The sequence below is a fragment of the Peromyscus maniculatus genome, chromosome 15 (assembly GCF_049852395.1).
Source record: "Peromyscus maniculatus bairdii isolate BWxNUB_F1_BW_parent chromosome 15, HU_Pman_BW_mat_3.1, whole genome shotgun sequence".
Lineage (NCBI taxonomy): Eukaryota > Metazoa > Chordata > Mammalia > Rodentia > Cricetidae > Peromyscus > Peromyscus maniculatus.
In genome coordinates this window covers 38,476,007-38,494,367 of record NC_134866.1, presented here as the reverse complement: position 1 = coordinate 38,494,367, position 18,361 = coordinate 38,476,007, and the positions used below count along the sequence as shown (strand labels likewise).

Genomic DNA, 18,361 nt, shown 5'->3' with positions numbered 1-18,361 from the left:
ACCATTTCAAAATGTTAAGTCATCATCTGTATCACAATTAGCTCTGTGCTTTCTTAAAATTCAGTCCTTTGATTTATTGTATCTGATTCATATGCTGGTTTGTGTCATGAATATTCTAGGCCATTCTATGCCTGTGTACATAGAGATAGGTCAAGGTCATTCTTTTTTTCCCCTTTTGGCAAATACGTTTACAGAGAATTCTTCCTGGAATAACCTGAGAACATTTGTATGCAGATTTGCATTTATTGAGCATCTCAGTTGAGTGATAGGGCAGTGAAGGTATCCAATGTCCTGAGGATAAAATTTAATTTAGATTAAGTATGACAGCTTCGAAATATGACTTTGCGAGCCTCAAGAAGACCCAGCAGCTCCCAGAAGCCAGTCTACCTGGGAGAGAAAGGAAGAAACAGGGGTCTAGGATGAGAGAGCTGGTCATTGGAGGTCATCCGCTAAGAAGCCTTGACGATTTCAACTACAGTTGCAGTGTAGGGAACTCAGTTGTCAGATTAGTGATCTATCGTCAGGAGTGACCAGAATGATCTCTTTAGATGTGTATTGTTTCCTTTTGTACCTACCTGTCTCCACTTGTAGAGAGCAAGTCATATATGAGAAAGGAAAACCAGGGGCTGGAGAGATAGCTTCATGGTTAAGAGCACTGGCTGTTCTTCCAGAGGACCTGGGTTCAATTCCCAGCACCCACATGGCAGCTCAGAACTGTCTATAATTCCAGTTCCAGGGGATACGACACCCATAGCAAAACACCAGTGTACTTATGTACATTAAAATAAATTAAGGAGAAAGGAAAACTAGGTGACTGGAAATCTTCTGCCTTGGATTCTCACCTACTATTTACTAATGATGACCTAGACATATATTTGTGGGTTCAGATATTCAGGGCTAAGTCCTCATAACTAAGTAGACTTTTTCCCTTGCTTGCTGCTGGAATACCAACCTCCTGCAATGACTCATACATTTTAATATGCCCCTTTCCAGTAAGTGGTTTCCTTGGCTCCGTCTTCTAGCTTTGCCCAGAATTAGCTCTCCTGGGACATGTATCTCTTTTTGCATTATGTAAGGATTTTAATGTCTCTGTGCATTAGGTTCCTATTGATGTTTACAAGAATGATAAGTATGTTATAAATGGATCCTATGCTAATGAAACACGACTCAAGGTAAAACATCTCTTGGAGGAAGATGGAGGCTCCTACTGGTGCCGGGCAGTCTTCCAGTTAGGTGAGAGTGAAGAACATATTGAGCTGGTGGTGCTCAGCTTCATGGTGCCCCTCAAGCCGTTTCTCGCCATCATTGCGGAAGTTATTCTCTTAGTGGCTATCATTCTGCTTTGTGAAGTGTACACACAGAAAAAAAAGAATGACCCAGGTAAGTTTTTTTACTTTTTTTATTACCTTATCGCTTAGTTATGATGTGTATTATGTATGGCTTAACACATAGTCACTTACAAGTTGTAGGGAAGGGCTGAGGAGATGGCTCACTGTGTAAAAAGCGTTTGTTACACACGTGTCAGAACCTGAATTCACATCTTCAGAGCCCATATAAAAAGCCAGATGCATAACATTGCTATCTATAATCTTAGTGCTTCTGTGTTGAGGAGGGAGGTAAAGGAGGCAGCTAGCCTGGCTTACTCAGTGGAAAGCAGCAAGAAGATCCTATCAAGGAAGTCATCAAAGACTGACAAACACCTGAGGTCATGCTGTGACCTTCACACCCAGGTTATGGTGTGTGCACATGCATTCACACATATCAATGTGCACATACACAAATACACACACGACGTATACACACACACACACAAAATAAGTAAAAATGGTTTGTAAAGAACAATTCAATTTTTCATATTTGGGCCAATATTTATGATTGTAACCATGGTCTATGAGCCTGGACTCTTGGTCTTTATTTCATCTGCCTGAAAGATGTTCATGTTAAAATTAAAATCTCGGGAATGTGTGTTGACATTGGAATTTTAGGAAAAAGTTGGATTCCTTGAGATTTTTTTTCACTTAGATAATTCATTTTAATCATTTGTGTCGGGGGGGATTGCATGAATGTGTGGGTGCTCGTGTGTGCGTGTGGATTTGGAAGTCGGAGCATAAACTTGACTCAGGAATGCTGTCCACTCCTTTTTGACACATAGTCTGTCGTTGGCCTGGTGCTCACCAATTAGGCTAGAGTGGCAGCCGCTGCGCTCCGTGGATCCTCTTATTTCCCTCTCCCTGCCTGGCATTACAAGTGTACACCACCATGCCTGCCTTTTTATGTGGGTTCTGGGAACTGAGCTTCGGGCCTCATTCTTGCTGTAGCAAGCACTTCATGACTAAACTGTCTCCCCCTTCTCCATTGAAAAAGTATTTTATCAAGTATTCTAGATTCTCATAAAGTCAAGGTTGCATTAGCGTTGTTTTAAACCCATGTCTGTTGGGCTGTCGGATGAGAAACCCTTGATAGAAATCGTCACGTTGTCTTAGTTAGGGTTTCTGTTGCTGTGACAAAAACATCGAGACCAAAAAACAAGTTGGGGAGGAAAGGGTTTATTTGGCTTACACTTCCAGATCACAGTCCATCACTGGAAGAAGTCAGAACAGGAACTCAAGCAGAGCAGCATCCTGGAGGCAGGTGCTGATGCAGAGGCCTATGGAGGGGTGCTGCTTCCTGGCTTGCTTCCCCTGACTTGCTCAGCCCACCTTCTTATAGAAACCAGGACCAGCAGCTTAGAGATGGCACCACCCACCATGGACTGGGCCCTCCCCCACTGATCACTGAATGAGAAAAAGCCTTACAGCTGGATCTCATGGAGGCATTTTCTCAACTGAGGCTCCTTCCTCTCTGATGACTCTAGCTTGTGTCAAGTTGACACACAAAACCAGCCAGTACATATGTATTCTGTATTCTTTTCTGATTTTCATACTCTCTCTCTGTATGTATATATATATATATTATATAATATATATGTGTATATATATATTTATATATTTACATTATGACATCATAGTTTTGAAAAAAATCCCAGGATGCCAAACAGTTCTGATGAGAAATTCAGGTAGAGTCTGGCATCCTGCTATGAGGAAGCAGAGGGAGGCAGAGCTATCAAAAGTGACACATCTCTCCTTTCCGTGGGAAAAGTTGTTAGGGTGCAGGTTGAATGGAACATGTAAACATAGCATCACACGCTCAATTGTTATATCCTTTTTGTTTGTCTTTATACAGATGATGGGAAAGAATTTGAACAAATTGAACAGCTGTAAGTATTTTTTATTGATTTTTTTTCACTTGGGTAAAATGCACATAAATATGAAATTAAGTGAAATGTTGGCAGTTAGAAACAAGAAAAACCACGAGAACATGGTGATGTGCATCCTGTTTTCTGTATTCATCTCTGTGATGATGAAGTTTGGTACCCAGTGTCTACCCCTCCATCAATAACTGTTCTGTGCTTCTGGTTTTATTGCTGAAAAATGGGTTCATCATGGTGTTCCTACACACATTTTTTTGAATTAGTAATAATTTATTTGTGTGAATGCTTGGGATAGACTTTGTTGCACAGTAAACAGATGTATTAGTTTATTTAAATGATTCTTTACCTTGGTTGTATTTTTGATCACTATTGAAGCTTCTTAAGAATACAGTGTTCTCGAGGCTAGAGAGATGGCTTAGTGGTTAAGAGCATTTGATGCTCTTCTAGAAGACATGGGTTCAATTCCTGGCAGCCACATGACAGCTCTCGACAGTCTATAACAGCAATTCCAGGGGATCTGATGTGCTGTCTGCCTTCCAGAGGCATATGCACACACATCACACACACACACATGCACACGCACATGCACACACAAGTAAAACATCCAGATAAAGAAAAATGGAAAAAAAAAAAAAAAAAGAGTACAATGTGCAGGCCTCACTAGATCAGAACAATCAGAACCACTTAAGTGGGGACTGGGCGTGTGGATTTTTTAAATACATCTTCCAGTGGTACTGTTCTTTCACAGTGAAGATCACTTGCCTAAGATTCTATGTGAATTACTTTTGAAAGAACTCATGTTTTGTTCTCTTGAGAGTAGAACATGAGGACAGCTGGGAATAAAATGGCCAGGGATCTACTTTGGTTTGGGGATGGTGGAATACTTCTAACCCAGAGAATAAAGGCTCCCAAGACAGGGACTAAATCTGAGAAACAACCAGTGTCTGTGAACCAAAAGAGACTAGACTAAGACCGCTGAGAGGTGCTCATGAAAGGGGAGCCCCTACCCCCAACCATTACCAATATAAGATGGTGCTGGAAGTTGTCTTCTCTCAGCCCAAGGGGCCGTGAGCTGTGAGTCTGTAAGAACAAGAGGGAGGCAGAGTTCTTCACATGCTCGTAGTGGTGGTCAAAGACCCAGTTCATATATAGTAGGTAAAATGAACCAAGATAATGTGCTTCCAAGTTAAGGACACCAAATTATAAGTGAAACTTTAAACCTCCCTGATTCCCATTTCCTGGACCTCTTATTTTTTTTTAAAGTCATAAAAAGTGTGGCAGGAGTTCATGTATGTAAAGAGTTAAACTGCCCCTCTTATGTATCTTCTTTCCACTCACCCCCATCATGTCCACTGTCTCCGACCACTGTCTCCTGGGCAGTCACTAGGGGCTGGGGCCACATCCTAATTTGCAATGCAGAACAGACTATCAAGTCCATGTAGTTTAATGTTTATTACCACATCTTACCCCCACTCAATGCCCCCCTCAGATATCTTAAAAACAATGCCAACATGATTCAATCTATAATATAACAAATTATTCATTCTATTTAATATTAGAATAACACACATGTTCTCCATCCTTTATTCCAATGCAGCCATCACAATGAATGTCTTACTTTTAGGTATAAATTAACAAGGGTGTTTTAAGCTCATTTTAGATCAACCCTTGCTATAGTTCATTATAGATATTCTCGTTAATTTAGTTAGGAACTAATTTTTTTTTCACAGATAACAGTTTCATATGTTACATGTCTGATATACTTTACATATATTTATGTGTGTTGGTATCCCTGGTCTTTTGTAATTTCTTGGTAAAAATGATTTTAAAAAATTAAAATAAATATATAACATCAAAAGCAGTGACTTCTCTCAAGGAACTCAATGAGAAGTCAACTCATTTATTTGATTATTGTCCCCACCATCCAAGACTAGGGCAGTCCAGTTTTGACATGCATGGTTGGGTGGCTGATTTTTACTTGTTGATAATAACAGCCTCAGGAGTACAGGCCTGCCCACAACATCTCCACTGCTCTTCACTGTGCTCAATGGTTTTCTTATATAGTCATGCTTAAGCATCTAAAGGCCATACTTAATAGTCTTGCCCTGATACAAAGGGCCATATGTAGCTTATAATTTAGTGTAATAAGCATTGGATTATGACTTCTCATACACTTTGGCTAAGCTTCTGGTTGACTGTTATCTTGTTTCAGAACAATGTGAGAGTTAATGGTTACATGCATACTCTACTCTTGCCAGGGAAGAATCAGTTCTCCCTCTGCTTAGATCGAGCAAGTCTTGTGTTACCATACCTGTGGCAGGAGGTTCTTCCTTAGCAATCACATAAGAAAAGTCAACATTACAATTAGAACACTGTTAGGAAGAGTGAATTCAGTGGGCACTGACATTGTAGCATTTACATCCAGCTATGATGTCAATACTACAATGACTTAATTTTATGCATTGTGAATGTCTGGTGACTTTCCTTCTTATTTTTGACACAGGAAATCGGATGATAGCAATGGTATAGAAAACAATGCCCCCAGGCTCAGAAAAAATGTAAGTTACTTCTCAATCATATGAAAAGATAGAATTCAATATACTGGGCTATTAAACCTTACTCTGGCTTCCAGATTCCTAAAAGACCCAGTTCACTGTGTGCTTGAATACACTTGTTTACACAGTAACAGGAGAAAATATGGACTTATAAAAAAATTAATGGTATCCTTTTTTTACCAGAGAATAGGTGGTAATTCTCCTGTCTCAGCCTCCTGAGTGCTGGAGTGGGCTAGGATTATGGGATTTCAGGATGGTACCACCATACCCAGCTTTATTTCATGGTCTTTATATATATGTAAATATATAAATAATTACCTTGGGTTGGTTTCTTTTAAAGCTTTCATGTAATTTTTAAATTCTCAACTCAAATTTTCTGTATTCTTTGATTTTATTCTCATATACCCCCATATGGTCGATGTGATGATTTCGTCTGTCATGGCTAATTTCCACAATTGATTCATAATTGTCTTAGTTCATCCATGCTAGGACTTGCTGCTTTGCCAGTAGATGGCAAGCTCACTTTCCAGCACTCTTTTGCTGTGTTGAAATGATAGTTAAGTTATCATAGACAGCATGGCAGTAACTGCTTCATTCTGTTTTGTTTAATTCAGGAGTCTGTGGAACAGTGAATAAAACAGAACGTTTCGCCTTGAGAGAAGATGTGCAGAGAGTTTGTATTTCTGCTTCCTTTCAAGACTGTGTGAATTCTAGATTTCTAAAAGACAAAAAATTTCCTGCACACGCACAACACAACGGTAGCTTTTTAACCCATATAGGCCCTCTCCTACCTAAAGATGTATTTTCATTTTGTAATTGCTTTTCATTAAAGCGAGGTAAATTGTTTGAGATGTGTTCTGTGAACTGCAACCTAGATAATAAATTTTATCCTGGTCCAGGAGATAAGGGACACAGAACAGACATCAGCAAAATCAGTTAATAATCCACAAATAAATATCACTAAAGACCTCTTTATTACCAAAGAATTTATGAAAGAGAAAGCTTTTTACCAGTTGTCTTAAAAGTGTTCCCCCAATCATTCATAACTACCTATAGAAGTATTGATAACAGTTTTCATGTGAAGTGTATCCTTCTGTGGTATTGAAAGTGTTTTCTCTAGGAAATAGAAACTATACTTTCCATAATGGTGGCTACTCTGCAGTCTCCACGCTAAGATATACTTTTGCTCCATAAGTAATGGTGTAAAATGAGGGAGTATACATCATATGCTTCCCCACAGTCAGTATCAACACCGGAGCTTCACATCTCATCACACTCATTACCGCCTTTTTATACTTAACGCCTAAATGCTTCTTGGTTTTAAGTAGGACATTTTCCTTGTTCTTTGCCGTCGGGTTTGGACCTCATCAGCCCCGCTGGTGTTCATGTTTCAGAGTGCAGTTCTATGTGGTCACTGTATGACACCCACTACCCATGCCTTTGTGGCTCATGGCTTCTGGGTACCTTTATTTGCTATCTGGTTTCTAGTATCATAGCTGGCTAAAGATAAAAGTAGTGCCTTGGGTAGTAGATTAGGTGTCCCTGGTTGCTGCAGGGGTTTTTGTGACACACTGCTTCCAGAAAACAGGATTAAGAACAATGAGAAACAAAGAGCGGCCGACTTGGGATGGCAGTAAAAGAAATCTATGGTTCTTGGGGATTGAGGGATTAGAGGTTGGGTAGAAAGAATCCACTGATTTAACAATGGAAACTAGAAGCGTATGCCTTGTGCACTAGCTAAGGAAGGACAAGATTCTGATAGGGAAAATTCTGTTTGACTCATGTTTACCACTATTACTGGCTAGAATAATACATATAAAGTCGCCATGGCAGCTGCTTTCTGTTCTGTTGATGCAACAAAACTCAGTATTGTCTAATAATACATGTTAACTCCACATGTAGATTATATTGAACTAGAGTGCACCTCTTGGTAGTAGAAGTCCTATTTTTTTCCTTAGCCACATTTAGCCACACATTTGTTTTGCTTTTAATTCATGCTTAATTTGACAGGATCATCTTGATGAGCTCATGGCAGCCAGTATAATTAGTCTAAACATTTTGAATTCAGAGAGCAAGTCCCACTCAAAACAGTGTGACTGTGATTGGCTACATACAAAAGCCCAACGAGTAACTTTGCTTGCAGGATTCATCCATTTGCTTTGCTGCCACTGGCTATTTATGTTGAAATAGTTTTCAAGGAAAAAAAAATGCTACCCAAAGTAAAATAATCTGAAATACTTATATAATGCATTGAAATGTTGATGGGCAATGTGTGCTATTTATTTTTCTAACGAAGATAGGTTATCTCAGTAATTTTAAGTAGAAAAGATTCTCAAATATTTAAGCTGATTTTTGGCCTTTCAGGGTCTCTCTGGAGTACTTTTGGAAAATTATTCTATGCCTAGTAGATTAAAATGGAACGCTTCTATTAACTAGCCTCATGGAGATGATGAATGGATTGTCTAAGGACCAATTGTAAATTAGCTGCAAAAAACAAAAAAACAAAGGCTGAAGCAGTAAAACTACACTGACTTTATACAGTAGACACCTGGGAAATTCTATTAATCTTTCCAGTCGATGAGTATTCAACATAATAATTAGATTTAATGATGCCATAACATTTCCAGATAATCTTAAATTCAGTTTACATTAAAATGTAAGTTTCCTTTAGTCTTTTTTTTTTTTTTTTAACCCCCCTAGCTAGCTAGTCCTTCATTCTCAAACCTTAAACTGTTTGTGATCTTTTCTTCTTTACTTTATTGGCTAGGAATCCAATCCCTCCCCGTTCCTTCGACTTTCTCCATCTGTCATCAATCCTCTTGGTACCTCTCCCATGCGAGATCATGGTTTAGGTTTCTCTACCTTGGCCTCCTAATCCATCTCCCCACTTTTCATGGTGCTTCTCAGCCTTTCCTCTTAAACACAAAGATCTCAAAACCTCATGCAGCCCATCCTCACCGTTTCTTAGTACAGCACGTCACCTAGTCAGTAATCTCCTCCAGTGTCTTGGATTAGCCCAGAATGTGTCTTTGATGCTGCCCCTGTCCCACTAACCCAAGATTAGCCTTCAGTATGTTAAGGTGCAGGGGAAACTCTCATATCAATGGGTAGGGACCATCTCATGTGCTGACAACTCCATGTTTCTTTGTGGTTGGTCTTCTTTCCGGATCCTGACCTTTAGTTCTGTACCCTGTATTTAGTACAGGGAGAACGTTATAGGTGGTGTAAAATGTGTATACCTATTTTTAGAGAAAAACTAATATTAATTATGACAATTAGAATTGCAAAAGAAAATTTTATAGGAAAACAGCTTTATAAATCCTTCAACTGTTGTACAGGGTACATTTACCCCTGTTCTGATGGGTTTTAATTCCTATCGCCTTTAAAATCCCATGGTTAGTGTGCACAAAAAACTAAGTTTTACCTTTTATGTAGTAAGGTGACACATTGGCTCTAAACATGCAGGATTTTGGTGGTTATGGTCCTTCGTATGGCACCGTTGAGAGAGCTGGCACTTAGGCTCACTCCACTAACATATCCATTCTACTTCCCCACATTATACATCTTTGAACATCTCAGGAGTCACTCCAGAATTTAATATCACAGCAGCATGTTACAAGAAGATTTATTATTACATGTTGAACATCGAAAGCGTACTTTTCATTGAATCAACCTGCTTATAGTATGCGGTGAGAAAAATATTTACAGAACGGGTGAAAGCGGAAGACAGACTGGATTACTTTGGAATTTTAAGTTCCAAATGCTTATGTACTTTCTACTCTAACAACAGTTTATCACCCTTGAGTTTATCCTAGTCTGTCATAGAGAGAAAGACAGCTTAACTGTGTGTCCCATCTTTATTTGCTCTGAATCTAGACAGTGACATGTTCTGTTTACCAGTCAAATATCCCATTAAAGATGCATCTTAATTGTTTAATACTAGCAACTGACATTTGACACATGCTAGGCACTCACTTTCACACATGCTTTGAAGTGTTCTGTCTAATCTGTCTCAGTCCATCTCATGTCATAAAAAGAGTCCTTTGTTTTTGTTTTTGTTTCTAATCAATGCAGAAACTCAAGCTCAGAGACCTTAAGAAAACCACACAAACCCCCTGATGTGCGTGATCAGAACTGAAATCCAGATTTAGGCTAGGCTGACTTGACCTACTTTGTTCAACAGCTCTGAATGGCTAGTTGTATACATCCTAGAAAACGAGCCTGTTATCTTATTGTTAATTTCACTCTTTTAGGTGGTCACTCATAGCACAAGAGCCATAATCTTTCTGTCGTTGGGGCCCATGCTTTGTGGTTCCTGTGTACGCACGCTGGTGCTGGGGGTCAACACATATTTAAGACTTTTCTTTTTTCTGCTTGTATTTGTCAGTAGTGAACATGACCCTAAAATTTATCACCCAGGCACTGAACATGAAAAAGATGCTATGTATAACTTCACTGAGACACGAGGAAAGCAGGTCCTCTGTTCTCACATGTAGCCCGTGGGGAGGAAGTGGTTGCTCTGTGGGTGTCCTGTCTGTCACAGATGTTAGCTGCAAGCTGGAATGATTGACAGAAATTAACTTTCAAGAAAATAGCCAATTTTAGCTAATGCAGGGAAATCACCATTTTCAGTAAATGTCAGGTGAGTGCCACTGCAGAGAAGTGCCTATAATCGCATCATTTACTCAGCTTAAAGTTTTATTACTTTGAGTAGCTTAGTATGACTGGTCTGTTGGCATTCAGAAGTTGGACTCACGGGTTGTAAGAGAAGTTGGCGAAGAACATCTTGCTTTTGTTGCTGTGTGGATGAACTGGCCAGCTTCTTGGATTTGGACTCCTCCTGGTTCATGTGCTGTAGTAGTTCATGTTTATGTGAATCCAGTGAGTCAAGAATGGAAGAGTCTGCCCTTATTACCAAATTCGCCTGTGAAATGATTGAAAATCACACATGATTGGAATGGACAGAAGCACTTTTAGTCCCACGAATGGCTTATAGGCTGCATTTCTTATTCCTTTGCACATCAGTGGGAACATGTTAGGGAAACCTGTTTAGGGTATTGGTTAAAAATACTGTTTTTGTCTATTGTGTTTTATGTTTTACAGCATTTTTTTAAGATTATGTGGTTCTCATTTCAGAAAACTATTACAAATTATTTTTCTAAAGTTTATTGGATAATCATGAAAATAATAGATTTATTACATATATAATTTGCTGTAATGCTACTTAATGTTGCAAAAAGAATAGCTACTTATATTTTATACCTTTTAAAATAGATATTTGACCATGAATGTGTAGTTTTGCTTAAATCAAGGACCGTTGATTATATTTTTTTAATAGTTGTGTTTCTTTTACATGTGTGTTTAGATTCTCATTACCGACTTTCTGTATTGTGTAACACCAAAAATGTCAATACAGGAACATTGTAAAAATTTCTGTGTTGCATATACATTTAATATACAATTAAGCTCAATAAAATGTACTCTGTGGATTAAAACTAAGTATCGTGGCATGTATTTTCAAATTTTTTAATTAAAAAAAGATTAATTCATTTTATGTGTTTTGTGTCGGTGGGTGGGTGTGCCTGTAGAGGCCAGAAGGAGGACCAGGGAACTCTGGGACCTGTAGTAATTGCAGGCAGTTGTGAGCTATAACACGAATTGTTAAATGGTCTTAATATAATACCCAGAGCCAGATATTGGGGTGAAAGCTGAAAGATCAGAGGAATAGAACAATCCTGCCACAAGTTCTTACCACTAGGAAATCCTCAGCCCAAGAGAGAGCTACTTCCTGTAGACTCATGCCTTAAATACCTTTCTGTGCCCTGCCATCTTACTTCTGCTTTCCACGCAGATACATCACTTCCTGCCTGTCTGTACAGACCTCCAGACCTCTATGGTTAACTAGTGCTGAGATTAAAGGCATATGCCACTATGCCTGGCTCTGTTCCCAGTGTGGCCTTGAACTCACAGAGATCTGGGTGAATCTCTGCCTCCCAAATGCTAGGATTAAAGGTGTGTGCCACCACTGGCTGACCTCTATGTTTAATACAGTAGCTGGCTTTTTCCTTTGATCCCCAGGCAAGCTTTGTTAGAGCACAAATAAAATACCACCACAGTGTGCTGAAAACCGAATGCTAGTTCTCTGCAAGAGCAGTGAACCATCCTAGCCACTAAGGTACCACGCCAGCCCAATTGTTTTCATTGTTCATGATTTAAAGGTAGTTCTATAGGCACTAGCCAGTGGAAAACACTGATTATTTTCCTGTGTGTACCAAAGATTTGTTTTATTAAACAACTCGTCATTCTCAAGCCCAACACACACACACACAAAAGGCTTAATTGAGTCTGTGTTTTAACACATTAAATTGAAAGTCAACCAGAAAGCAATTTTCAAAACACTAAAATATGTTTTGAAAGTTTCAATGACAACTATGACCATGACTTTAAAAAACAAACATTTAAAATGAAATCGGGGATTAGATTAAATTTGCTTGTCTTCCTGGGTAATTTCCTTTCAGCTTTTTATTATCATTTTAGGTTGATTCAGCAAAAATTGTTTCAAAATGCTCCAGGTTTTTATTTTAAACTAAAATTTGGAAAACCCTTATTCTATGGAAATATCTGATGTTATAAAAGAGTCAGTATCTCAAATAGGGCAAATTAATGAATCTAATAATCACAGAAAAGATTAACTGTTAAGCAACACACTGGATTAGTTTACTAACTAACTACAAATGCATGATTAATAGCTAACAAGTAAGTGTTTATCATCCCTAACGTGAGGCCAATTTACAGGAAGTGAGCAATTTTATGATTAATTTACAATGGCTGGTGGTCAACTTGTAGACATCCAGAACAGACATTTTTGTTTTGTTTTTTGAGACATAGTATCTCTGTGTAATCCTGGCTGTCCTGGAACTTGCTTTGTAGACCAAGCTGACCTTGAACTCACTGAGAGCCTCCAGCCTCTTACTCCCAAGTGCTGGGATTAAAGGCGTGCGCCACCACTGCCCGGCCAGAAAAGACATTTTTACTTATTTTATTTATTACTTTTTTATTTTACTTATATTTTATTATTATTTTACTATTATATTTTACTTATTATTATATATTTACTTATATCTTACTTATCTCCTGGTAATTGTAGCTGATAATGTTAGGCATTATAAAACATAAATAATTCTCACTTTAATCAAACACTACTACAATAATAACTTCTCAAACTGGTTGTTGTAGCATGTGACTGTAATCCAGCTGTCAGGAGGTTAAAGTAGAAGACAGTTTGAAGCCAGTCTTGACTACCGGTGAGACCCTGTTCCCCAAAACACAATTAAGCCAAACTTAAGCAAACTGAACAGATTTGGCCAATGGTATTTACTTACATGTTCACAAAAATGAGACTTCAAACAGTAAGTACAGTGAAATAGACAGCAGGATCCATGGTAATCAAAATCATGGAAACATAATTTCTCAAAAGAGTTTATTTTTAATTTACGTCTGTGCTGCATGTACACATGCATTCATGTTCCCACAGATGCCAGAAGAGAACATTGAATCCCCTGAAGCCAGAGTTGTGAGTGTGAACTGTCCCAGGCACGTGAACTCTGGTTTTGGGGAAAAGCAGCAGGCACTTTCTCTAGTATCTATTGGGAAAGGGCAAACTGGTTAACAGTGGATTTGTGTTAAGAGGCCATGGCACTGGGAACGGAACTGTCACAATGTTGCAATCTGTTTCATTCTGTCAATCCAGACGTCTGCATGTCCGGAAAGGATCCTTCAGCAGTGCTGGGGGCAAGTCGGACATTCTAAGTGGAGGACCACAGGGATTGAAGCTCAGTGGTAGAGCACTTGGTATCTATGTGAAATCCCTGGACTCGGTCCCCAGCTCCACAGGAAAAACAACAGATATTCAACAAGGGACAACTAAGCTCTTTCAACGCTAGTTGGCCAACCCGGAAAGGATGTTGAAAGAAAGTTCTCTTTGGAGAAAGGGAATGATGAGGAATTCTGGAACACCAGGAGAGAAGGGGAACAGTAGACAGGAACAGCGGCCACAGACAAACCGGGAAAGCACAGGTTGCAGACCTGCGCTGCTAGTCAATGTAATACAAATGTAAAGGAGACACTCGGTGTTCTTCCCAGTGGGCTAGAAAGGACATCTGAGAAGGCGTAGTTCCCATATTCACTTCAGCTGGTAAAATGTCAGTAGTAGATTTAAACCAGGTAATGAATTTGATATTTTCATTTGTACTTATGTGAATACTTTAATACATTTAAAATATTACATTTGTACTTCTGTGAATACTTTAATACATTTTTTTCAATTTCTAAAAAAAGAGAGAGAGAGAGAGAGAAACACGCTGCCAGCTGCCACCATGAGAAGATGTTAAGATATTGGTAAGCCATGAGCCACGTGGCAACTTATAGATTAGTAGAAATGGGTTGATTTAAGATATAAGAACAGTTAGCAAGAAGCCTGCCATGGCCATACAGTTTATAAGTAATATAAGTCTTTATGTGTTTACTTGGTTAGGTTTGAGCAGGTACGGGACTGGTGGGTAAGAGATTTGTCCTGGCCCTGGGCCAGGCAGGACTGGGGAAAATCTCTAGCTACAAACATGTAATGACTTACATAACCCGTAGAGCACCTACTAAAGAAGCTGTTTAAGACCCATGGCAAATTCTTTTTTTGGTATTATTTTTTGAGACAGGGTTTCTCTGTGTAGCTTTATGCCTTTCCTGGAGCTCACTCTGTAGCCCAGGCTGGCCTGGAACTCACAAAGATCTGCCTGCCTCTGCCTCCCGAGTGCTGGGGTTAAAGGTGTGCGCCCCCAATTCTTACAGATACAATGAAACTATTAGTGCCTGGAATGGGATGGGGGGAGATAAGGGAGGGTGTGTGGGAGACAGTAAGCAAGATGCATAATGTCTATGTATGAAATTGCCAAGCAACAAAATAAAATCATTCTAGATGTTCCAGCTACCACCCTACACCCCCCGCCCCCGCCCCCCGTAATGCAGGGGGAAAAAACCAACAACAACAGCAAGAAAACCCAGCAGATAAGAAAACCTTGCAGGTTCAGGCCTTAATAATATCAATAATACTGTAAATCTCAGTAGACTTTCATATCAGCAACACAGACATTTGCAGAACGTAGATACTGAAGAAGCCAACCATCTGCTTATGAAAAGCTGAAAGCCAAGGCTTGGAAATGCATGCTGTGTAAAAACCCTAACTGATAGGAAGCAGGAGAGGCTGTATTGATATTAGGTCTACTGGATGTCCGGTGAAGAAAACTGCCAGAGACAGAAAGGGTCATTAGGCAATAATAAAAAGAATTGACACACCGAGAAAATACAGGCAAAGCACACCAGGAGATGACCATCGGTCACTGGTAGGACTGAAAGGCAAGTCTACAATTGCAGTCAAAAACCTCAACACCCATCTTAATAATGGTCAGAACGAGTAGAACAGCAGCAGTTAGCTGGCTGGAGTGGCTCAGTCTGAAATCCTAGCCGCCCAGGATGCTGAGACAGGAGGATTCCTGTAAATCTGAAGTTATCCTAAACCTCTGAGCAAGACTATCTCAAAACAACAGTACCAACAAAAGAAACAAGTGGGAAATAATATGAACCCCTCACATATCAATGTACACACACACACACACACACACACACACACACACACAAAGCTGTTAGCTAAAGAGAAACTTTAAAGGGAAATTTTTAAAAAATGTATTTGGCAGAAAAGGAAAATACATAAAAAAGTGTAGGATTCATCAAAGGCCACATCAAGATTGACATTTGTGGCCTTAGATTCTCATATTAGAAAAGAGAAAAAGTCTCAGATCCACCTTAGTGTAAGGAAGCTAGAAAAGAGTAATATAATCGAACACAGTTGGTTTTACTCTCCCAGCCAGTGACAGGCAAGGCCACTCTCATCGCTGGGCAGTCTCAGTCAGCAGAAGAAAGCGGATAATGAAGACAAAGGAAGAAATCAATGAAGCTGAAAGCACAGGCCATACAGAAAATCAATGACGTAAAAATCCATTTTAAAAATAAAGATGAATATAATTGGCGAACTACCAGTAAGACTGAAAAGGAAAAAAAGAAATGTCTCAAAAAGGAACAGGTAATACTGTTGTAAAGGACAATAAAGAAATAGTACAAATAACTCTTTATCCCTTTAAATTTTTTTAAAGATTATATCATGTCCCCTCTTTGCTTCCTGTAAACCATCCGATATACCCCTTCACATCTATGGCCTCCTTTTTATTACTTGTCACTATATATGTGTGTGTGTGTGTGTGTGTGTGTGTGTGTGTGTGTGTGTGTGTGTGTGTGTGTGTTTGGTATACATATGTATTTGTGAATCTAGCCATCTCAGTCTATATAATGTGTTGTGTGTTTAACTTCAGGGCTGACTGTTTGGTACTGAACCACCAGTTTTCTGAGAGAAGAGCACCTTTCCCATTCCCAGCTTTCCTCAGTTGTTTACAAAATGACTCTTATACATAGATTAGCAATTTAGATGATAGGAGCCCTGCAGCTACCATGCAGACTGACTACCCTGGGCCATGCAGCATGCAAAAAGTAACTGAAAAGCTGTACCACTGCAGGTGGTCTCCACTCTGGATCCTGGACTTGACATTTTGAACCTCCCATGTGCAGGCAAGCGTGAAACCCCTATTCCTAAAGTCAGTTTTTTTTTTTTTTTAAATATTTTACAATGATGCTCAAACTAGTTAGATTCATTTAAAAGTGCACTTTTAATTTTGTGATTTGTTCTTTTCTGTGGCTACTGGTGCACGGTGCTTTATGCTCACCCCATACAGAGCATCAGCAGTGAGCAACAGCTCTCTTACCCACAAGAGCATAAAAGCAGTGGACACTCTGTACTGTGTGCAGTGAGTCCATTAAGTCACATGACCTTACAAAATTAGCTTTGTGGTAGGTGATTTTGCCCAGCTTTGTTGTAGGCTTATGCCAGTGTTCTGGCCACGTTTTAAGTCAGTTAGGCTTAACCCTGATGATTGGTAGGTTAGCGTTATTTAATGCATTTCAACGAAGATATTTCACTTCACCTCGCCATGAGTTTGGCAGCGTTCTTCCCGTAGTAATCAAGCACTTGTAGATGACAAATAAATCCAGTGGAGTCTTTCAACCTTCTAGCTGTTAAGGAAAAGAATATTAAGATCTCAACGATTCACAACCGTTACACATACAACAGAAAGACAAGCAGAACATACTGAAATTATGACTACTGAGTGAAGGTGCCCTGGAATCATGTCTCTTATACATTGCTTGTGGGAAGACAGGCCCACTGTGGAAGGTGGAGTGACTGGTTCTTAAGACAATAAACACACTGATGACTGAGCAGTCTCACTCCCAGGCATTGATTTCAGAGAAAGGAAGTCATATGCCTCCCACAAAAAGCTGGTCAGGACTGTTCACGGAACCTAAATAAACTGTCTTAAAATAAGTGACCACATACAGAAATTGTTGTACGTTGCCATAGTTGAAAATGTAAATGTTCCTCCAAAGGCCCAAGCCTTAAATACTTAATTCTCACTGGTTTGGCCCTGTTGAGGGTGGTGGAGACTTTTAGAGGTGGGGCCTTGTGTAAGATCTTCTATTTAGAGTCATGTCCTGAAGGGAATACTGAGATTCCATTCTCGGTTTCTTTCCCTTTCATTCCCAGCTATGAGCCAAGCAGTTTGATCATGGACACTATGCCATGTTGTATTGTTTAGCCACAGGCCAAAGGTGTCAGGACCAGTTAAGACTAAAGCTTCATGGAAACTACATGGAAAAATGAACCTTTTCTCTATAGGTTATCTCAGGTGTTTATTAGAAGCCTGCCTAGCATACCCATGGCATGTACTCCCCAACGAAAGGGAACAGATTACTTAGACACACATCACATTAGATGTCAAGAATATTGAAAGCCCATCTCAGCGGGCATGATTGCATTTACATAAGGTTCTCTAAATGACAAGGTTATAGACACAGGGCTAAGAATGCCAGGGCCATGGGGCAGATGTAAACCACAGCACCGTGGCTTCAGAGAAATCTTTACCGGGACAGAGCAGTTTCATATTTGGGTGATTTTTGTGAGTCTATGTGATACAAGAATTATGCACATATGTTGCACCAATGCTATAACAATTTCCTTCTTTTGATATTGAACTGTACTCACTGAAGCAAGAAAGCAAGCTGAGGGACATGTGGCTTATAATGAACCACCTTTACAATTCTGTAATTTTTCAAAACTAAACATTTTAAAAGCATTTGAATAACTAAGGCACTGAATGACTAGCACTGGGCTGGGAAAAATGTGATACAGATCTTCAATTCCTTATGTTTCAGGCAGAAAATCGGCCTCAAAAAGTAGCTAGATCTCTCTCCATTTTTACTTAACTTGACTAAGGGTTTAATCTATATTGCTTTTTTTTTTCCAAAGCACCAACTCTGTGTTTCATTAATTCTTTGTATTTTTGTTGTATTTAGCCTTGAATTTATTTCTTGCTGTCTACTCCTTTTGGGTGTTATTATT

The 18,361-nt window shown here is 39.3% G+C and overlaps 1 protein-coding gene across 1 annotated transcript in view; it reads left to right on the top strand.

The window, feature by feature from the left end:
- The window catches only part of Emb (embigin), a 52,941-nt gene extending 41,641 nt beyond the window's left edge, over positions 1-11,300 (top strand). Inside the window, exons 6-9 of the mRNA XM_006984403.4 lie at positions 1,101-1,380; positions 3,223-3,256; positions 5,754-5,808; positions 6,420-11,300. Of these exons, the coding sequence (XP_006984465.3) occupies positions 1,101-1,380; positions 3,223-3,256; positions 5,754-5,808; positions 6,420-6,437 (387 nt within the window). The 3' untranslated portion in view covers positions 6,438-11,300. The remainder of the gene's footprint in view (positions 1-1,100; positions 1,381-3,222; positions 3,257-5,753; positions 5,809-6,419) is intronic.
- The last annotated feature ends 7,061 nt before the right edge of the window (positions 11,301-18,361 follow it).